General features: G+C 37.2%; 1 protein-coding gene across 3 annotated transcripts in view; it reads right to left on the bottom strand.

The window, feature by feature from the left end:
- RANBP17 (RAN binding protein 17) overlaps window positions 1-16,878 on the bottom strand; it is a 313,431-nt gene that overhangs the window by 77,985 nt on the left and 218,568 nt on the right. For all 3 annotated transcript variants that reach the window (XR_005528980.1, XM_039235738.1, XM_039235739.1), the window contains 2 exons: window positions 7,419-7,482; window positions 7,218-7,326 (listed from right to left, as the gene is read on the bottom strand). Coding sequence is in view for 2 of the 3 variants with exons in the window: in XM_039235738.1 (XP_039091669.1) it covers window positions 7,218-7,326; window positions 7,419-7,482 (173 nt within the window). In the remaining variant the exon portion in view is untranslated. The remainder of the gene's footprint in view (window positions 1-7,217; window positions 7,327-7,418; window positions 7,483-16,878) is intronic.

Below are 16,878 nucleotides of genomic sequence, written 5' to 3'. Positions count from 1 at the left end.
ATTCAAAGCGTACATTCGCACAAAAACTTAAACAAATGTTCACACTAGCGCTATCGTAAGAGCCAAAGGGTGAAAACCCAACTAACTGTTCTTCAATTGATAAATGGATAAACAAATTGTGGTCTAGCCATCCAATGGAATATTAGTCAGCCAGAAAAAGGAATGGAGTAAGGAAACGTGCTGAACTATGGAGCTTTGAAAACATGCTCCATGAGGAGCTACATATTACATGTAGAGGGCTACATCTTACATGATTCCATTTATATTAAATTTTTTGAATGGGCAGAGAGTAGGTTAGTGGTTACCAGGGGCTGGGGCCAGGGGCAGTAAGTGATGACTACTTTAAGATATATAGGACTTCTTTCTGGGGTGATGAAAATATTCTGGAATTAGATCATGGTGATGGTTGTATAACCTTGTGAATATTATGAATATACTAAATGCCACTGAACTGTACACTTTAATAGGCTGAATTTTATGGTAGGTGAATCTCAAAAAAAAAACCCCCAAAATTACAAAGAAACACCACCAACAAATTTCCTCCACCTTTAAATGTATGCAGAACTGTGAATCATCTGATTTCCTCAAATTCAAATGCAAATAGCAGCTGCATTACTGGGGGACTTAGGGGAATTGCCAAGGAGAAGGAAATAGTATAAATAATTATGGTAATAATAAATGATGGTAGCCAACAGTTACTAAGGATTTATTATATGATAACTAATGTGTGAAATACTTTGGTATTAGTGATAGTTTAGTACGGCTAAGTTGAATAATGGACTCCAAAGATGTCCATGTCCTCATGCTTGGAATCTGTGAAAATGTTAGGTTATAAACAACGGGGAATTACATTTGCTCATCAATTGCCTTTAAAATAAAGATCATCCTGGGTTATCTAGAGGAGTCCAAGGGAATCACAAAGGGAATCACAAAGAAAGTGTTAGAGAAAAGCAGACGAGGAAAACCAAAGAGATGCAGCATGAGAAGGACCTGACCTGAAGTTGCTGGGAAAGTGGGTCATGAGCCAAAGAAAGCGGGTGGCTTCTAAGCTGCAGAAGGCAAGGGAGCAGACTCTTCCTCAGAGCTCCAGAAAAGACCACTGCCCTGCTGACACCTTGATGCTAGCCCACTGAGACCCATTGTGGACTTGTGACCTTCAGAACTGTAAAAGAATAAATCTGTAATAGTTACGCCATTAAATTTGCGGTAATTTGTTACAGGAGTAATGGGAAACTAATACAGCTAGTAAAGGTCCGATCTAATGTTATGAAGCTCTGTTCCAAACTACGGAGAATTAAGAGGGGAGACAGACAAGGAGATACAGAGGCAGTTGAATGAAAAAAATAATATATTGAAACCAAGTATCAGCGGGTCACATGGAAAGAGCCAGTGACTTCTGCAGGCCTGGGCCCACATCATCTGCTGTGCCCCAGTGCTTCATTCATTAGGACAGTACCTTTCAAGTTCTATTAGAACACGTCTTGAGAAATGTGCTTAGCTAGATCTAACTTGGGACAGAATTTAGTTCTCATTTCAGTTTCCCCTATGCAGCCTAGGAGCTGTACCTGTCTCTGATGGGACTGTGGCTTCAGGTAGGGCGGGCTGTTACAGTATCTGTCAGCAAGTGTCATCAGCTCTTGCTTCTGTAGGAAGATAATAGCCCAAGTGCTGCAGGCAGAGTAGGCAGCTGTATTAGAGGTACTGAACTTACCTCATTTTGAGGTTCCAGTGTCAGTCAGTGCCCCTAACTGTACGCTCAGTAAATATTTGTATTTAATTAATACATACGGAGTACTTGTTTTGTGATAGGAATTGCTCCAGGCCTTTTCACGCATCTTCATCTTATTTAAAGCACATTACAATTCTTTAAGATAGACACCTCCATTTCACAGATGAGAAAATTGAGGCTCCCTTTCATTCCTCTCCCTAGGGAACCAGAATGTGTATTTTAGTTCTCAGAAGAAAAATACACTGCCCACTGCAGACCCTTGTACTCCTTTTCTAGGACCCCTAACCTAAAAGTTGCATCCCTGAAGCAACTCATTCCCTGGGGGGGGCCTCTGGACTCTCTACCCTCAAAACCAGGTAAGTTATTAAAACTGGATCTGGACTTAATGGGCTGCTTTCTGCCTACAGGGCCGGCTAATTAGTCTTAATTATCTCATTATAGATTCTAAGTATTTCCAGCTGCTTCTTTACCCCTTATTGCCCAGTCCCCCGCCCCCCATGTCTATTTTCCAGATAGTCTCTGCCAAGTCCTGGACACAGGTGATATATTGATGTATTCTTCCTGTCTATCAGAAAATTAGTTATTTCTGATCAAGCTTCTCACTTGCTAAACCCTTCTGGGACATCTACCTCTGGGTTCTTTTATCCATGAGAATAAACATGCCTTGGCTAATTATTAGGACAGGAGGAAACATTTTAAAACTACATTTGACTTTCACTGACCAGAGAACTGTAATATACCTATATAGGGCTAATAATAAACGTGAATTTATCTATTTATTTGACTGAAGCTTGGAAAGTAATCCCTTTTCCCTTCTCACTGCCCTCAAGCCTCAAATCAATCATTCAGTCCAAGCAGTTGAAATAAAAATGAAAGAGAAAAAGTCACCTTTCCTAATTGATTGAGAATATGAAAGGTGAAGTAACAGCGAATTGAATGAGAATGTGTGGTCACAGGGCTAGAAGTTTTATGACTGTGACTGACCTTGGGCAAGTCATTTATTATCTCTGAACCTCCCCTTTCTAACAGATAAACAGTGCAATAATACCTATTTCATGTGGGCCGTTGTGAGAATCAAATAGGATAATGTATGTGAGAGTGGTCTGCAGGCTATAAATTTGTAAACAAATGTTAGTTATTAATAAAGACAAGGAGAGTGTCCTTCCTCTGTGTATTTTTACTTTCATCATTAATAGCTATTTCTAGAATACTCTTCCCCTTGTATTCAAGTCATTTACTTTTTATTTAAAATTTCTCAAATTTAAGCTAGAGATATCTTCAGGTGCCACTTATCTATTAAACGTCACAAAGGTAGACGAATAGTATGGCACGTTCCTCCCTAAAGGGAGAATTTCTCTTAATGTCTATAAATAACATTTTAATATTAGCATTCCTTGACCATTACAAAATACGACTGTTTCTTAGAGTTTGAGTATCTGAGGAAAGCATCTCTCACTCGGATCCTATCAATATGTTTCTCATCTCAGTAGTTCAAGACAAGGTGCAATCACAAAACGTCCAAGGAAAAGAAACTGTTAGTGACTCCAAGGAAAAACCATTTTAGTGACACTGAGTAATCCTAAGTTTGTGGTTGGTGAAAACCTAATTTGCAATGAGTACTATTTGGTTCTCCACAGAACAAAGAGCCTTGTTGTAGCTCTTTTCCACACTTCCCTTCGCCAATATTTGTCAACTGAATTCACCTCTATTCAAATTAAACAAAATAGAAGGTTTTATTTATTCAAGTATTTTATACTGAACAGCTCCCTGGAGGTTCTCTATTTACCGGCTTGGGTAATATTATCTTTCCTTTAGTTTATTAGATTGACAAAGTTAATTTAAAAATAACCTAGGGAACTTTAAGTGATTCTTGGAAGGGCTAACATATGTGCACATATGGCCGGTCACCTATTTTCTTCTGTATGTAAGCTAGCTCGGGAAGGGAGGTTTTGCATTAATTTTTATAATTTCTTAGAATACAGAAACACATTGCCAACATGAAAGATCATCGTTCTGATGATGAAACGCTTACGGTTGTTCTTTATACAAGTGAACGTTTCGTCTAGTGTAGCCAAGGAACAATTTGATAAAATGGTACAACGGTCTATTGCCAAAAAACCCCCCCATTTTCATCTGAAATACAACCTGGGGCACATAGCATCTAATTAAATTCATACAAAGAGCAAATTATTGAATAGAAACCAAAATGCATTTCAAAGTAAACACCAATTAATGTGACGCCCAATTTCTTTCCCCTTTCCTAATCACTCCAATGTGCATGGCTCGTACACAACAGACTCAGCTTGGTTTGTAAGATTCAATTAGAAAGAATATGCTTTATGTTGCAGTCTGAGAATTACATCCCATGCTTTGCTGGGTAGGGGTGTGTGTGTGTGTGTGTTTTATTTGATTCTTACCCCCCCCCAAAAAAAAGTCAGTGATAGAAACAGTTCTTCCCTACTTTTTCTTTAATTTGAGAAGATTTCTCATTACCTAATATGTTTATTTATTTCATTTAATACATGGATCTGTGCTTCTTTGGACAACAGCACCATCTCTGTTTTCTTTGTTTCCATGACAGTGAGTGCAATGGAAAACTAGATAGCCACATATGTAGAAAGTCTGGGAGCAGCGTTCCAGTCAACCTAGCTTGTGAGACAAGGCTTCAAATAATAAATTAAAAAAAATGTAATAAAACTGTGGTCAGGAACACTCATCAAAAGATCATCTATAAATAATAACACTTAAAAAAGAAAGCAACAGGCGACTAATGGAGCCCAAAAGTGGTCAAGTGTAGTCGATCACTTGTGAAAGCACTGGACTTGTTTTGCTTTGGAGAGGCCAGTGATCAAAGCTACTCCCAGAGAGAACCTGGCAGGAACCGCTGGTTCCAGGAACTGTGATGATGGCACCTTAGTTACGGGATACTTTTGTGTCATTCATCCACTAAATATTTATTGAGCACCTACAATGTAGCAAATAGGAGACTGGTGCTAGAGACCATGGAAAAGGCAAAGTCCATGCCCTGACGGAGCTCAATGTGTATTCTGGAAGAAGAGTAACTCTGGTTCGTTAACAAGGAACAGAAGCTCTGGTAAAATATATCACAAATCATCCCTTGATGCTTCTAATAATAAGCATCAATAATAATAATGCTTCAATTACTTTAAAAAGTAAAAACCACTAATAGAGACTTTCTTTTCAAACAATGTAAAAGTTCCTTGACTGTAGCTGCCATTATTTTTAACTTCGTCTATAGCCAGATTGAGTTTATTTGTATGGAGCACCCACCATGTACCAGGCCCTTCCACCGAGTCGGTCTCTATTTCTCCTGAGGTCTAAAAAGTGCTCGCGATCTAAAAGGATATTTACCTTTAAATAAAACTGAGAACTAAAAAAATACCAATTTATACTTCATATTGTTATGGGTTCGATAATGCAAAGGAATCTAATCCTGAAAACCTAATAAAATCCTTTTTGAGGTATTCAAATTTATATATTTTACTTCAGCTTCTCATACCTCACAGTTTACGCTGAGCGATACTAAATAAAAGTAGTCTTCAAAATGGCAGCCTGCAACGCAGGGTCTTGCTGGGCATATCACGACTCTCAATTTTCAATGCAGCGGTTAAGTGCGGGTCGGGGGGAGGGGGGGTGAATACTGGCAGTGCCATCCTGCTGTTTAAGCTACCGTGGATTTATGGAAGGTTCTTTTGTCTACACTGACTGAATGAGAAAGGATCTTGAGCCACTCCATTTCTAGGTCCTGAAAATGTGCATGACATGAACCTACTTCCAGGAAATCTCCTCCACCTTGTCCTCTTTAACTTTTGTTCTCCCACTTCTTTCGCTGTTGGACAGGGCCATTAAAGAAGCATTTTTAAGGCTTTAGGAAAGAGACTCCCTCTGGGCAAGGGTTTCACAGTCTTCTTTAACGCTTGGACACGTGGGAGGAAAGCAAAGGGGCAAGCTCCCTGAGGGCAGGGGCCTGTGTGCCCGGCTGGTTTCCGGCCTGCCTGCCCTGAGAGCTCGGTGCAGTGTGCTCTCTAGGGGATCACTGAGGAAAATGACAGACTCAGGCTGCCCCTCTTCACTCCAGTGCAGCGGCCAAGAGGTGACTCAGGCCGGTGTGCAGTGTGCAAAGCTGTCACTCAGATCTCCCCCTTGCCTAAGGTAGCAGATGATTGGGTTTTGCCTGCCTGGTTTACACTCTTCAAATATTTATAGACAGCTCTCTTTGCCTCAAGCCCTAGTTGTCACTTAGCCAAGTTACACATACGTGCTTCTTTTAATCTTTCTTTAGAAATCAATCCCACCAAGCTCCTTAATCATTCTAGATGCATTTCTCTCAACTTTTGGCTGTTTGTCTCTCCGGTAATTTAGTCTGTTGAAATGCATGGAAATAATGAAGATGTGGAACAGAGAGGGGTTCAGTCACCTTTCTACGACAAGGTGGAACATCTTTAATGTGCGAAATAAAATTATTTATCCTTTCATCTTTTGTATGATCATTTAAAAAAATTCTTATTTAAGCTGATGGATCAATCAATATATTGTAAGAGAAATGATGAAATAAGTATCATCAGTAATATATTCTCTTAAGGATGATAGCATCATCAAACTCCTTCATGTGCCTATAAACGGATTAATTTAATCTGCAGTATTCAAACATGGGCGGGGGGCGGTTTGGGGGGACAGGGAGCCCAGAGTAACACAGTCACCACAAAGAGGCTAAAGTGCCCATCCTAAGGTACTGTCTACCTGTGGATACATCTAAGTAACTTCAGCTTTTCAATGAAAAAAATGTTTTAAGATTTGTTTTTTCCAAAAGTGATACCTTAAAGAAAATGTCAAATAATCTGAAATGAGAAAAAGTTACCAATAGTTCACTACCCCAAAACAACATTTAACATTTTTAAAGAATTTCATTTAAGTCTTTTTTAGCTGCATCCCCCACCCACCCTAAGCATGCTCACATCATTTGCACAGTTTAACACCTAGCTTTTCCACTTAATGTTATCAAATTTCATGTACTGCATTATCTTCAAATCCCAATTTTAAGACTACAGACTATTCCATCAAGTAAGTAGATGCACTATAATTTTACAATTCCCTACTGCTGGATATTTACATCGTTTCCATTTTTTCTCTAGATTAAGTGTCATTACAAAGAAAATCTCTAGTGTAAAGCTTTTCCATATTTAAGACTATTACCTAGACTCATAGTAGTAAAAGTAATGGATCAAAGGATATCCAGAACATACATTCTGTGGGAATGAATTAATGCAGGTCCTATGTGAAGTTAAAAATACTACTTGAAATACAAAGATTTATTTTTTGATGCTCAAATCATAGAGAGTTGTAGAAAACTGTCAAAGATGGAGAATTCTAATAACTTAAATGTGGTGCTCACTAGTTAATCTGCTCCTTTATTCGCACAAGTATATTGTTGGGCCCTTATCGATCAGGCTTAAATTCTTGACCTTACCTAGATCTACCATCAGAAGGCGAGTGAGGGCCGTGTAGAAGGTTGTTCGGCACCTGAAGTCACTGAGGCTGTAACTGTCACTGATGCCAAGGAAGGGGAAGTGTTCACTCTAATGAAAGCCAAAGAGCATCCAAAGTTACTAATGTTTTGCCTAAACCACCCAGAAATGTCTAGTCATTAAATAAAGGAAGTACAACTTACCGTGTGGTTTTTTAACATGAATTTCACAGCATCTATCTTCACAAGTTTTTTTAAAAGGATATAGGTAATAGGAGTTAAGGATTCTGGGGAAATCTAATTGTCTTATCAATAGATAATCACAAAACAACACTCAACTATAATAGCATTAATTTCTATTTATGAAGAATCAATATTATTTCTAAAGAGTATTCCTACAGAAATGTCTTTCATTCTGTTAAGAATGATAATCCATTATTAACCAGTGCAATTACTTTTCCTATCTTATACATATTCTAGTTATGGAAAGGAAAAATGAATTTTATAATTAAGACAAAAACTTCTTTACTATTAAAGCCTTGATAGTAGAAAATTAAAACTGACCCTTTTTACAGTTTGGATATAACTTGAGAACTTCTTTTCACTTAATATTATTTCATAAAAAATAATTATAAAAGACCCATAATAGACTATCAAGAAAGAGGAAATTATTCAATTCTAAGAAACAATGAGCCCCGTTAGTAGAAATCTAAGGAAATTCTGTTTTAGATGAAGATCAGAATACAATTAAAAAGTAGCTGACTGCAAGTTATCAAGTGTTGAAGGACAGGCCTAAAGTTTCTCAAGTACCTAGTAGGTGTAAGATGTCTTATATTTGTTAATTCACCTATCTTCACAATTACGCTGTCCAACATTATTTATTTCTAATCCATAGATAGAAAACAGACATTCAGAGAAATTAAGTTACTTACCCAAGATTACACAGCTAGAGATTGACAGTGCTGAGATTTGAACTGAGGTTTGACTACAGAGGCCACGGTCTTTCTACTGCATCACATTTTCACCAGAACAGTTCAGTGCAGAATGAGAAAAAAGTTGAGAAACGCTAAACATTATCACAAGGTCTAAATAATTTCTGGTTAGCTCTGCCATCAAAGAGGGGCTGATGTGGTTCTAAGAATGTCTATTTAGTGTACAAACACCCTCTTTCCTTACTTAGTCCCTCAGGTGTGGGTATAAAAAAGTAGAAAAGACATTGAACACGAGTCAAGAAGGCTGGGCTTCTGGCTTGACTACCCTATTCAGCCAGCTGGATGAGTGTGAGTACTGTCCTTGGCTACTCTGAGCCTTAGTTTCCCTCTCCAACAAATGAGGGTGAAACCTATCACCCGAGCTATCCCACAGGCCTGTTGGGAGGATCAGATGATGCAAATGTCTCTGGCAATTATAAATCAGGGAGGAAGACACAAAGATACAGAGAATGAACGCGTACAGAATGTTTGCTACCTGCAGGGTTGATTCTCACAATCCCATGAGATAATTAGCATCACTTCTTTTATTCTGATGAGGAAACAAATTCGAAAAGATTAAATAAGACTTTCCAAAAGACAGACAGTATAATTTAGATTCAAGTCCCTCTGAATCTAAAGCAATCATTCCAGTTGCATATTAAGCATGTATATTTGGCTCACCTCCAGATTAGATTGTAAACTTTCTAAGGGCAGGGGTCATACCTATGCATTCTCCTCGGTGCACTGCTATCAAGTGGCTGCTCAATGCACTGCTTTTCTGGCAGGCTGAAGGGGAACAAGATCAGGGCTGACCCATAAGAGACTAATCAGAAAGAGAAAATTACTGAATTCTATGAAACAATGAGTCTAGTTAGTAGAAATCTAAGGAAATTCTGCTTTAGATGAAGATTAGCACACAACTAGAAAGGCTTTTCTCTGCATATAAAAATGAAATTTGAGGGGTGCCTGAGTGGCTCAGTTGGTTAAATGTTCGACTCTAGGTTTCGGCTCATATCATGATCTCAGAGTTTCGTGAGTTCAAGCCCTGCGTTGTGCTCTGTGCTGACAGCCTGCTTGGGATTCTCTCTCTGCTCCTCCCCACTCATGCTGTCTCTCTCTAAATAAACTTAAAAAAAAAAAAAGATGAGATTTGAGGATTTTTCCCATGTGAATCACTGAGTGGAAGAACTGCCACTCAAACCTGACTCAGTTAAACAGGGGTGGGGATCAATAAACTAGGAAATATCTTAAGTAATTACCAAATACAGTTCTCTTGGAATTGCAAAGTTAAAAGTGACAGGGTCTATGGGTAATAAGAATGCTGCCATTAATAGGAATCTTCCTGTCAGTGCTACTAATAAACAGCAAGTCGTGTTTTGACAATAGAATATTTATGGTAGCAATAAACAGAACACTCACAGGAAGTGTCTCATCTGCCAAAGACACATGTTCTACAGAATTGCATCTGTGCACTTTGTATCAAGGCCAGCCTCACTGCCTTTTAATTATATTCTAAGGCAAAAAAAAAATTAAGAATAAATTTTTTACCTTTTTTCAATTAAGAAAAAAATGAGAATTCATCTGAATATTTATATTCCTCTATAGGAATTCAACTCAAAGCTAGTTATACCCTTTAAGAGAGCCTGTAATGTGTGTGTGTTTTTTCTTAAAGGGCAAATGGATACATCATCTTTATGATCTTTTTACTTTCATCTTGTTCTTCTCTACAAGACTAGGATTCTTAGGAGTTGTACCACTTTAGCTGGGTGGGAGCACTGTAGTTACGTGGCAGTACTAGGTTAGATTTCAGAGACTTGCTCGCAACAGCTCGTAACCGTGAACATAGTAATGGTGGCTAACAGTAACAGCACCAAGATTAAGAGTCTGGAGTAGTGAGTGAGAGAACTTAGTAAAGGTCACACATGGAACATGTGTAGAGCGAAGATTCAAATCCAGGTCTGACTCTAAACTATAGGCTTTCCTCAGGTTACATCACAGCCATTTGGTTTTAAAGAGGCCAGTGATTTTTATTTTTTTTATTTATTTATTTTTTAAATGTTTTATTTATTTCTAGGAGAGAGAGAGAGAGACAGCGTGAGCAGGGGAGGGTCAGAGAGAGAGGGAGTCACAGACTGAAACAGGCTCCAGGCTCTGAGCTGGCAGTCAGCACAGAGCCCGACGCGGGGCCCGAACCCACGAACCGCGAGATCATGACCTAAGCGAAAGTCGGACGCTTAACCGACTAAGCCACCCAGGCGCCCCAAGAGGCCAGTGATTTTTAGAGATCACGAGCTTCTTGAGATACAAAGGAAACTGGAAGTAGGTCCCAGAAAAAACAGGGAAACTGTTCTTTTAGGAGGGACCACTTCATTAAAGAGCCTTCATCACATCCAGGAATGAGCAAACTCCAAAGCCTGGCTGATATTAACTCACTAAGCACAATTCCTAGAAAATTCCTGTTTCCATGTAGACTTATGAAAACACTGAGGAAGGTGAACAAGGTCTCAGTGAAAGCTAGGATGACAGAAAGGAGAGAAAAAGTCAAAAGAAATGGTGTATCCTACAGATGGTTGGAAATCTTGAAAACCTGTACCTTTGAGGAAGAGGAAAAGCAAGCTGAGAATGAACTGGGTTCTTCAGTTACCAGAGTACTACACACTCTAGTAGCTGATGGGCATGGCAGCACCAAGTAGGACTTCAATTCACGGTAGCCAGACTTTACCAGGTATCTACATTTCATCACACCTAAAATGCCTCTGATGAGAAAAAACATCATTATTTTATGCGCTGAGAAAGAAAGGGTGTTTTAAAAGGTGACCGCTTGTGGTGTTTATATATCTTAGTACAGAAGTGTTAATGTGAGAAGCAACTTCTGCTTTAAAATCAAAGAAGCGGTTGGTATATTAGGCATAAGACATTCACTAAGCACCAGAGGGTAGATGATGCACTGATCTAGGCAATTATTTAAAAGCCATACATGTTTACAAATAGGTTTTGCAGAGCAGACAGAGTTAAAAACACATTATCCTAACGATAGAAGAAAGTCCACAGATAAGAAAAAGACATGTTGGAAATTACTACAGGTAACAAATATATAGGTAACCAAGTATAATTACTGAAATATCAGTTTAGTTATTTCAAAAATGATATTATGTTCATAAACTCTACTAATCTAAAAGAATTAAAAAATGTATAACCAAAATGAAGCATCTTAAGGAATACTATTAGTTACTTATAAGGACAGGAGTTAAGGCTTTGTCAGTTAACAAAAGGGGTAACATTAGGTTCACATACCCACTAGGTGAAAGTTTGAACTATAGAAGACAAGAAAAAAAAAAGACTCCTAATCTCTAATAACGTGCAACCTAATAGTAGAGAGAGGACTAGCCAATACAAAGCTATGTGATATTCACCCTCAGACATACAGAAAAGAACTAGGTGGTTCAAGAATGTTGAGAAGAATAAAGATGAATGGAAATGAAAGGAATTAATATTCAATAAGCACCTCCTGTGTGACAGGGTCAGCAGTACCAGGTGTCATATTTTGTTAGATAACAAAAATATATTGTTATAGTCTTGCTTCTGGTAGCACACGTACTAAAACTGAAGATCAGTATGGCCTTAGCACAAAGATATATTGTTACATAATTACTATTTTATTTAATCCTTACAAAATCCCAAGAGATAGATAATATTCCCTTTCTATAGATGAAGTAACTGAGCCTCAGAGAAATTAAATACCTTATGTCTTTTCAGTTAATATAATGACAAAGGGTCATAACTGTTTCAATACAGCTTCAATAAGTTTTTAGTAAGACTTGAAAATTTAAGAGACCTGATTGAGTTGCAATGGGTCAAATGAAAAGAACAGCATATGTGGTGATTCAGTAAAGATAATGAAGGGTGTCAAGGGCAAGGTAAAATAAATTTCCTTGGCCCGAGCATAAAGTACAAATTGTGGTTGAGTGGTGGATCAGAAAATTAGTTATGAGAACTCAGTAAGTCAAGTACTGTTAAAGGACTCATGTTCTAATCAATAATTTTACTTTGACCCGAGAAGCAAGTGGAAGTGATTCTGGGCTTTTGGGAAGAGAAATGATCAGATCACAATAATACTCGAGGAAGATAATCTTGTGAAGCAGGAATCTAAAGAATTGTGTGAAGGTCTGAATAAGTGGGTTACAGAAAAGGAGTAGAGAGGATTCTCACACTTGATTCTAGTATAAAAACAAATGGAGCAGATAAATTATGGGATGACTTTTCCATGGATAATAGAGACAGAAAACAAAGAAATAAATCAACATTTCTTTTGATGAGAAATGTTAATAGAAGTACGCCTGAGGGATATATGCTGAAACTAGTTTTATTTAACATTCTCGAAACCATCTGGAGATGGTGGTATTCACTGAAATAAAGCAATACATTTTAATACTGTTTCACAAAAGCAGAATTACTACTGTTTATTACTAAATATCTCCTGTAACAGACATACCCAATTGTACTTCCATCCTTCACCCTTATTTCATTCTATACCTTTGTTTCATCTCTTACCCTCTACTCTTTCCTGACCCTACCTCATTCAGGATTCATACCCCCGTAGAGGGAAGATCAGTGACAGGTAAGGATACATGGTTTGCACATGAGTTGTATACTTAATGATTTGTATATAAGCTATATCTAAATGTCCTTGAATAAAAAGAGTTTCCTCAAAGCCACCATATCAAAATAACCACATACCTGGTTATTTTTGATGAATACATTTTCAGGAAATTGGTATGTAATTTATTTGAGTTAAATTTTAAAAGGAAAAAGAAACCATGTTAATAAAACAATGGACTTTGAGCTCTTGGGAGAAATATGTGCAAGGCAGTCTGGAACCAGGATCAGTTCTGTTAGAATTCAAAATCTGGGAGAGCAGGATCTGTGTCTCATTTGAACTTGTGCTCTGTACTTAGCAAATGCTTAATTAGTGTTTGCTGAATTGAAAGAGGCCAGCAAGGGGTGCCTGGGTGGCTTAGTGGGTTAAGGGACCAACTCTTGATCTTGATTTCAGCTCAGGTCATGATCTCATGGTCCATGAGTTCAAGCCCTGCATGCAGAACCTGCTTGGCATTCTGTTTCTCCCTCTCTCTCTGCCCCTCCCCTACTTGTGTTTTTTTTTTTTTTTTCTCTCTCTCTCTCTCTCAAAATAAATCGATATATTAAGAGGCCAGTAAAATAAAGTAAGTCATTAGGATGAGTATGGAATTAAATTTAAGAATCATTATTCTTACTCAGTGTTAAATCTAAATTAAGGATGCAGTTCTGGGTATTGCACTAAAACCACCACCACCACCACCACCACCACCGCCGCCGCCACCAAAAACAAGCAAGAAAAGACAAAGGAAGCTGGAAGAGGTGTGGGGTTGAAAAAGTAAACCATCACAGGGATCAAGCAGCCAGAACAGGAAAGAGACTCTTTGGCTTGTAAACACGAAAACAACTGAGATAAGGTACCGATGGATAAACAGATGTAGGATGCATGTGAATAGGAATTATATTCACCAAATCCTGGTGTACAGGAACTAAGGAGATAGTCTCAAAGTCTTAGAGGGTTAGTCTGAAGCCAAATGGAAGGAATGATTTCTTTAACAAATAACTCGGGCCAGCTTTGTGGATGACCATGCTACGCATTTGCACAGTGTTCTAAGCTTAGAAGGGCTGGTGCTTGCTTCAATGCTGTGTTGTTGAGGTTGTGAAAAAATTTTTTTAAAGATTTTATTTTTAAGAATCTCTACACCTAATGTGGGGCTTGAATTTACAACCCTAAGATCAAGAGTCACATGCTCCACTCACTCCTGAAATTCTTAATAGCTTAGAAATAAGGCACCCCACATTTTCATTTTGTACGGGGCACCATGAATTATGCAGGTGGTTTTGCAACAGCATAGAGAAGTTATTCATTCTAAGAATTGTAGTTAACAGCATCAACAGGGTGAGATGAATTTGGATAAATTCATGAAATAATGTAGAACCCTGTTACGGTGTCTGTTTTTAAAAAGCTAAAGATATTTTGGGTTTTCTTTGAAGATAATGTAGTAAGGGCAACTACCAACAGAGGGCCTAAAAGAAAATGAAATTTCCTTTCTATTATCTACCTGAAACCCAAAGTGAGATGTGTTACTGCTATAAATTTGAGTGAACAATGAACTGAAGTAGAAATATTGATCAATTTTTCTTCAAGATTAAGAAACAGAATTTTAGTTGAAATGTAAGACTTTCCTCTGTCTTTCTCAGCATTTAAAATACGTTTATTTCATGGCAATGTAGGACTCTTCTCTCCACAGTCTTCCCAGCCGCTCCCTTTTTCTAATCACTTGAACAATCTTACCCCTTCCCCAGTTAGAAACTAGAATTTATGCCTGGAAGGTATTTATTTTATTTTTAATTTTTAAAAATGTTTATTTATTTTTGAGAGAGAGAGAGACACAGTGTGAGCAGAGGAGGGGCAGAAAGAGAGGGAGACACAAAGTCCGAAACAGGCGCCAGGCTCTGAGCTGTCAGCCCGGAGCCCGACGCGGGGCTCGAACTCAGGAACTGCAAGATTATGAACTGTGAGATCATGACTGGAGGGGAAGCCGGACGCTTAACGTACTGAGCCACCTAGGTGTCCCATGACTGGAAAATATTTTAAACAGGAAAAATGAACTGTAAGTATGAAACCTGATGTGGATCAACTCTATGCATGTTAGACACAGCTATTTAAAATCTGGAATTTCTTGCAATTTAGTCTTGGAAATTTAAAGAATACATTAAAAAGTTACTCAGATGTATTTGCTGAATGTAACATATATACCTCATGTAATGAATCTGATGGGAAAACATAAATTTTCCCTCAAAAAAGGACACTGGATTTTAAAATTACAGTAGTCTTACCAATTTGGAAAGCTTCAAATTTGGCAAACAGAAACTTTGGTGTAAGATACAATAGACTCTCCAGTTAAAATCTGGGAACTTAGTGAAATGGTGTCTTCATGTACATTATTATTTAAGGAAGTAGGCTATCTCTAAAAATGTCAAGTCTGCCTTTCCCTAGTGAAGACAGAGTCCTATAGAGAAATACCTGACATTCTAATTTGGGACATCCCATTAAATTTTCCAATTATCTTAAAGCACAAGTTCTCACAGTATGGTCCCTAAGCCACCAGCATCACGGGAAACTTGCTGAAAATGCAAATTCTCAGGTCAGGCCTGTCTAACACCTCCTGAAACATAAACTCTGGAGGTGGGGTCCAGCAATTCATATTCTAACAAGAACTCTAGCAATTCTGATCATCCCTAAAGTTTGAGACTACTGATTTAAGGCAAGTAAACATGAGTCTTCTTAGCACTTTCTAAAAATGAGGATCTTTTGTGATTTCAGTTTCCAAGCAAGTAGTCAGATACAAGAACACTAAAGTTCATAGACTGGCTTTGAGAACCATAAACAAACAAACAAACAAACAAAAACCATAAACAATTCACTCTGAAGAAGATAAAAACAGAAAAAACACAACAAAAAGTATCTAAAGACATGCATTAGAAAGTAATCAGGAACATTTAAAACCTTCATAGTAAGATGCTTTTCAGTTATTCCTTACTGATATTTTAAATACAAATATTTAGAATATGTATATATATATACATATATATATATAAAATAGAGGCCCATTATTAGAGGCCAGTTGTTGATGATTTTTATCTCACATAACTGTTTCTATTGCTGAAACATGCCATCTGATTTTAACACAAATATAATGTATTGCTTTAAAATCAGGACTTAAAAACACATTATAAAAAAGAAATCGATTGGAAACAACAAAACATGCATTAGGTAACCAGCAACTGCACTGAAATAGATATACCACTCACATATTCCATTATGTAAATGAATTCAAAGATATTTCATGACTGATCAGCTAGAAGGGACATAATGATTTATAATTCAAATAACTGAGCACTGAAATCAAATTGAACTAATATATATTTCTAAATATGGAAACCTGAAATAATTGTTAAAAAATATAAATCAATGTACCCAAGTTGAAATCATTCACATCCCTTGGTTTAAATGTTATAGCTTTTAGTTTTATCTAATAAGTTTTCTGAAAGTATGATTTTTTATTAACTTCAAGAAGAAGTGTTCAAAAGCAATAAACATCTTATGAAACAAAAGGTTATAATTTTAGGATTAAAGAATATGTAAGAGATATAAGGGGATACTTAAATAGTGGAAAGAAATAACTTAGGCATTATGCATATTATACCAAAAAGAATACAAATCAAATTAATTTTATATTAGATTTCAATTCCAACCTAAAAAATAGGGTAAATCTAAACAATAGATACGTGCTGTAAAATAACATAGGCTTCTTTCCAGATAATATGCTCTCAAGGTAATTCATTGTGAAAAGGCCAGAGTTTGCAAGACTAGGAAGTACTTATAAACCACTTCATATGTTAGAAATAAAGAGTATTTCAGCATTATTATTAAAAAAAAATACAGGTTGAGTTTTTTTTTTTAATAAGAAAAAATACATATCTTAAAAAGCCAAAATGACCACTGGAATTGGGTTGTACATCACTTTCCAGTAAAAAGGAAAAACAGCCTGGACAGGTGTAATTTATCATTTTTCTGATTTAATATCAAAGAAATATATTAAAATAATAAAAAG

The sequence above is a fragment of the Hyaena hyaena genome, unplaced genomic scaffold (assembly GCF_003009895.1).
Source record: "Hyaena hyaena isolate Hyena2069 unplaced genomic scaffold, ASM300989v1 scaffold_102, whole genome shotgun sequence".
In the NCBI taxonomy this organism is placed as follows: Eukaryota; Metazoa; Chordata; class Mammalia; order Carnivora; family Hyaenidae; genus Hyaena; species Hyaena hyaena.
The sequence above is the reverse complement of the archived record's forward strand: the minus strand, read 5'-3'. Positions and strand labels throughout refer to the sequence as shown.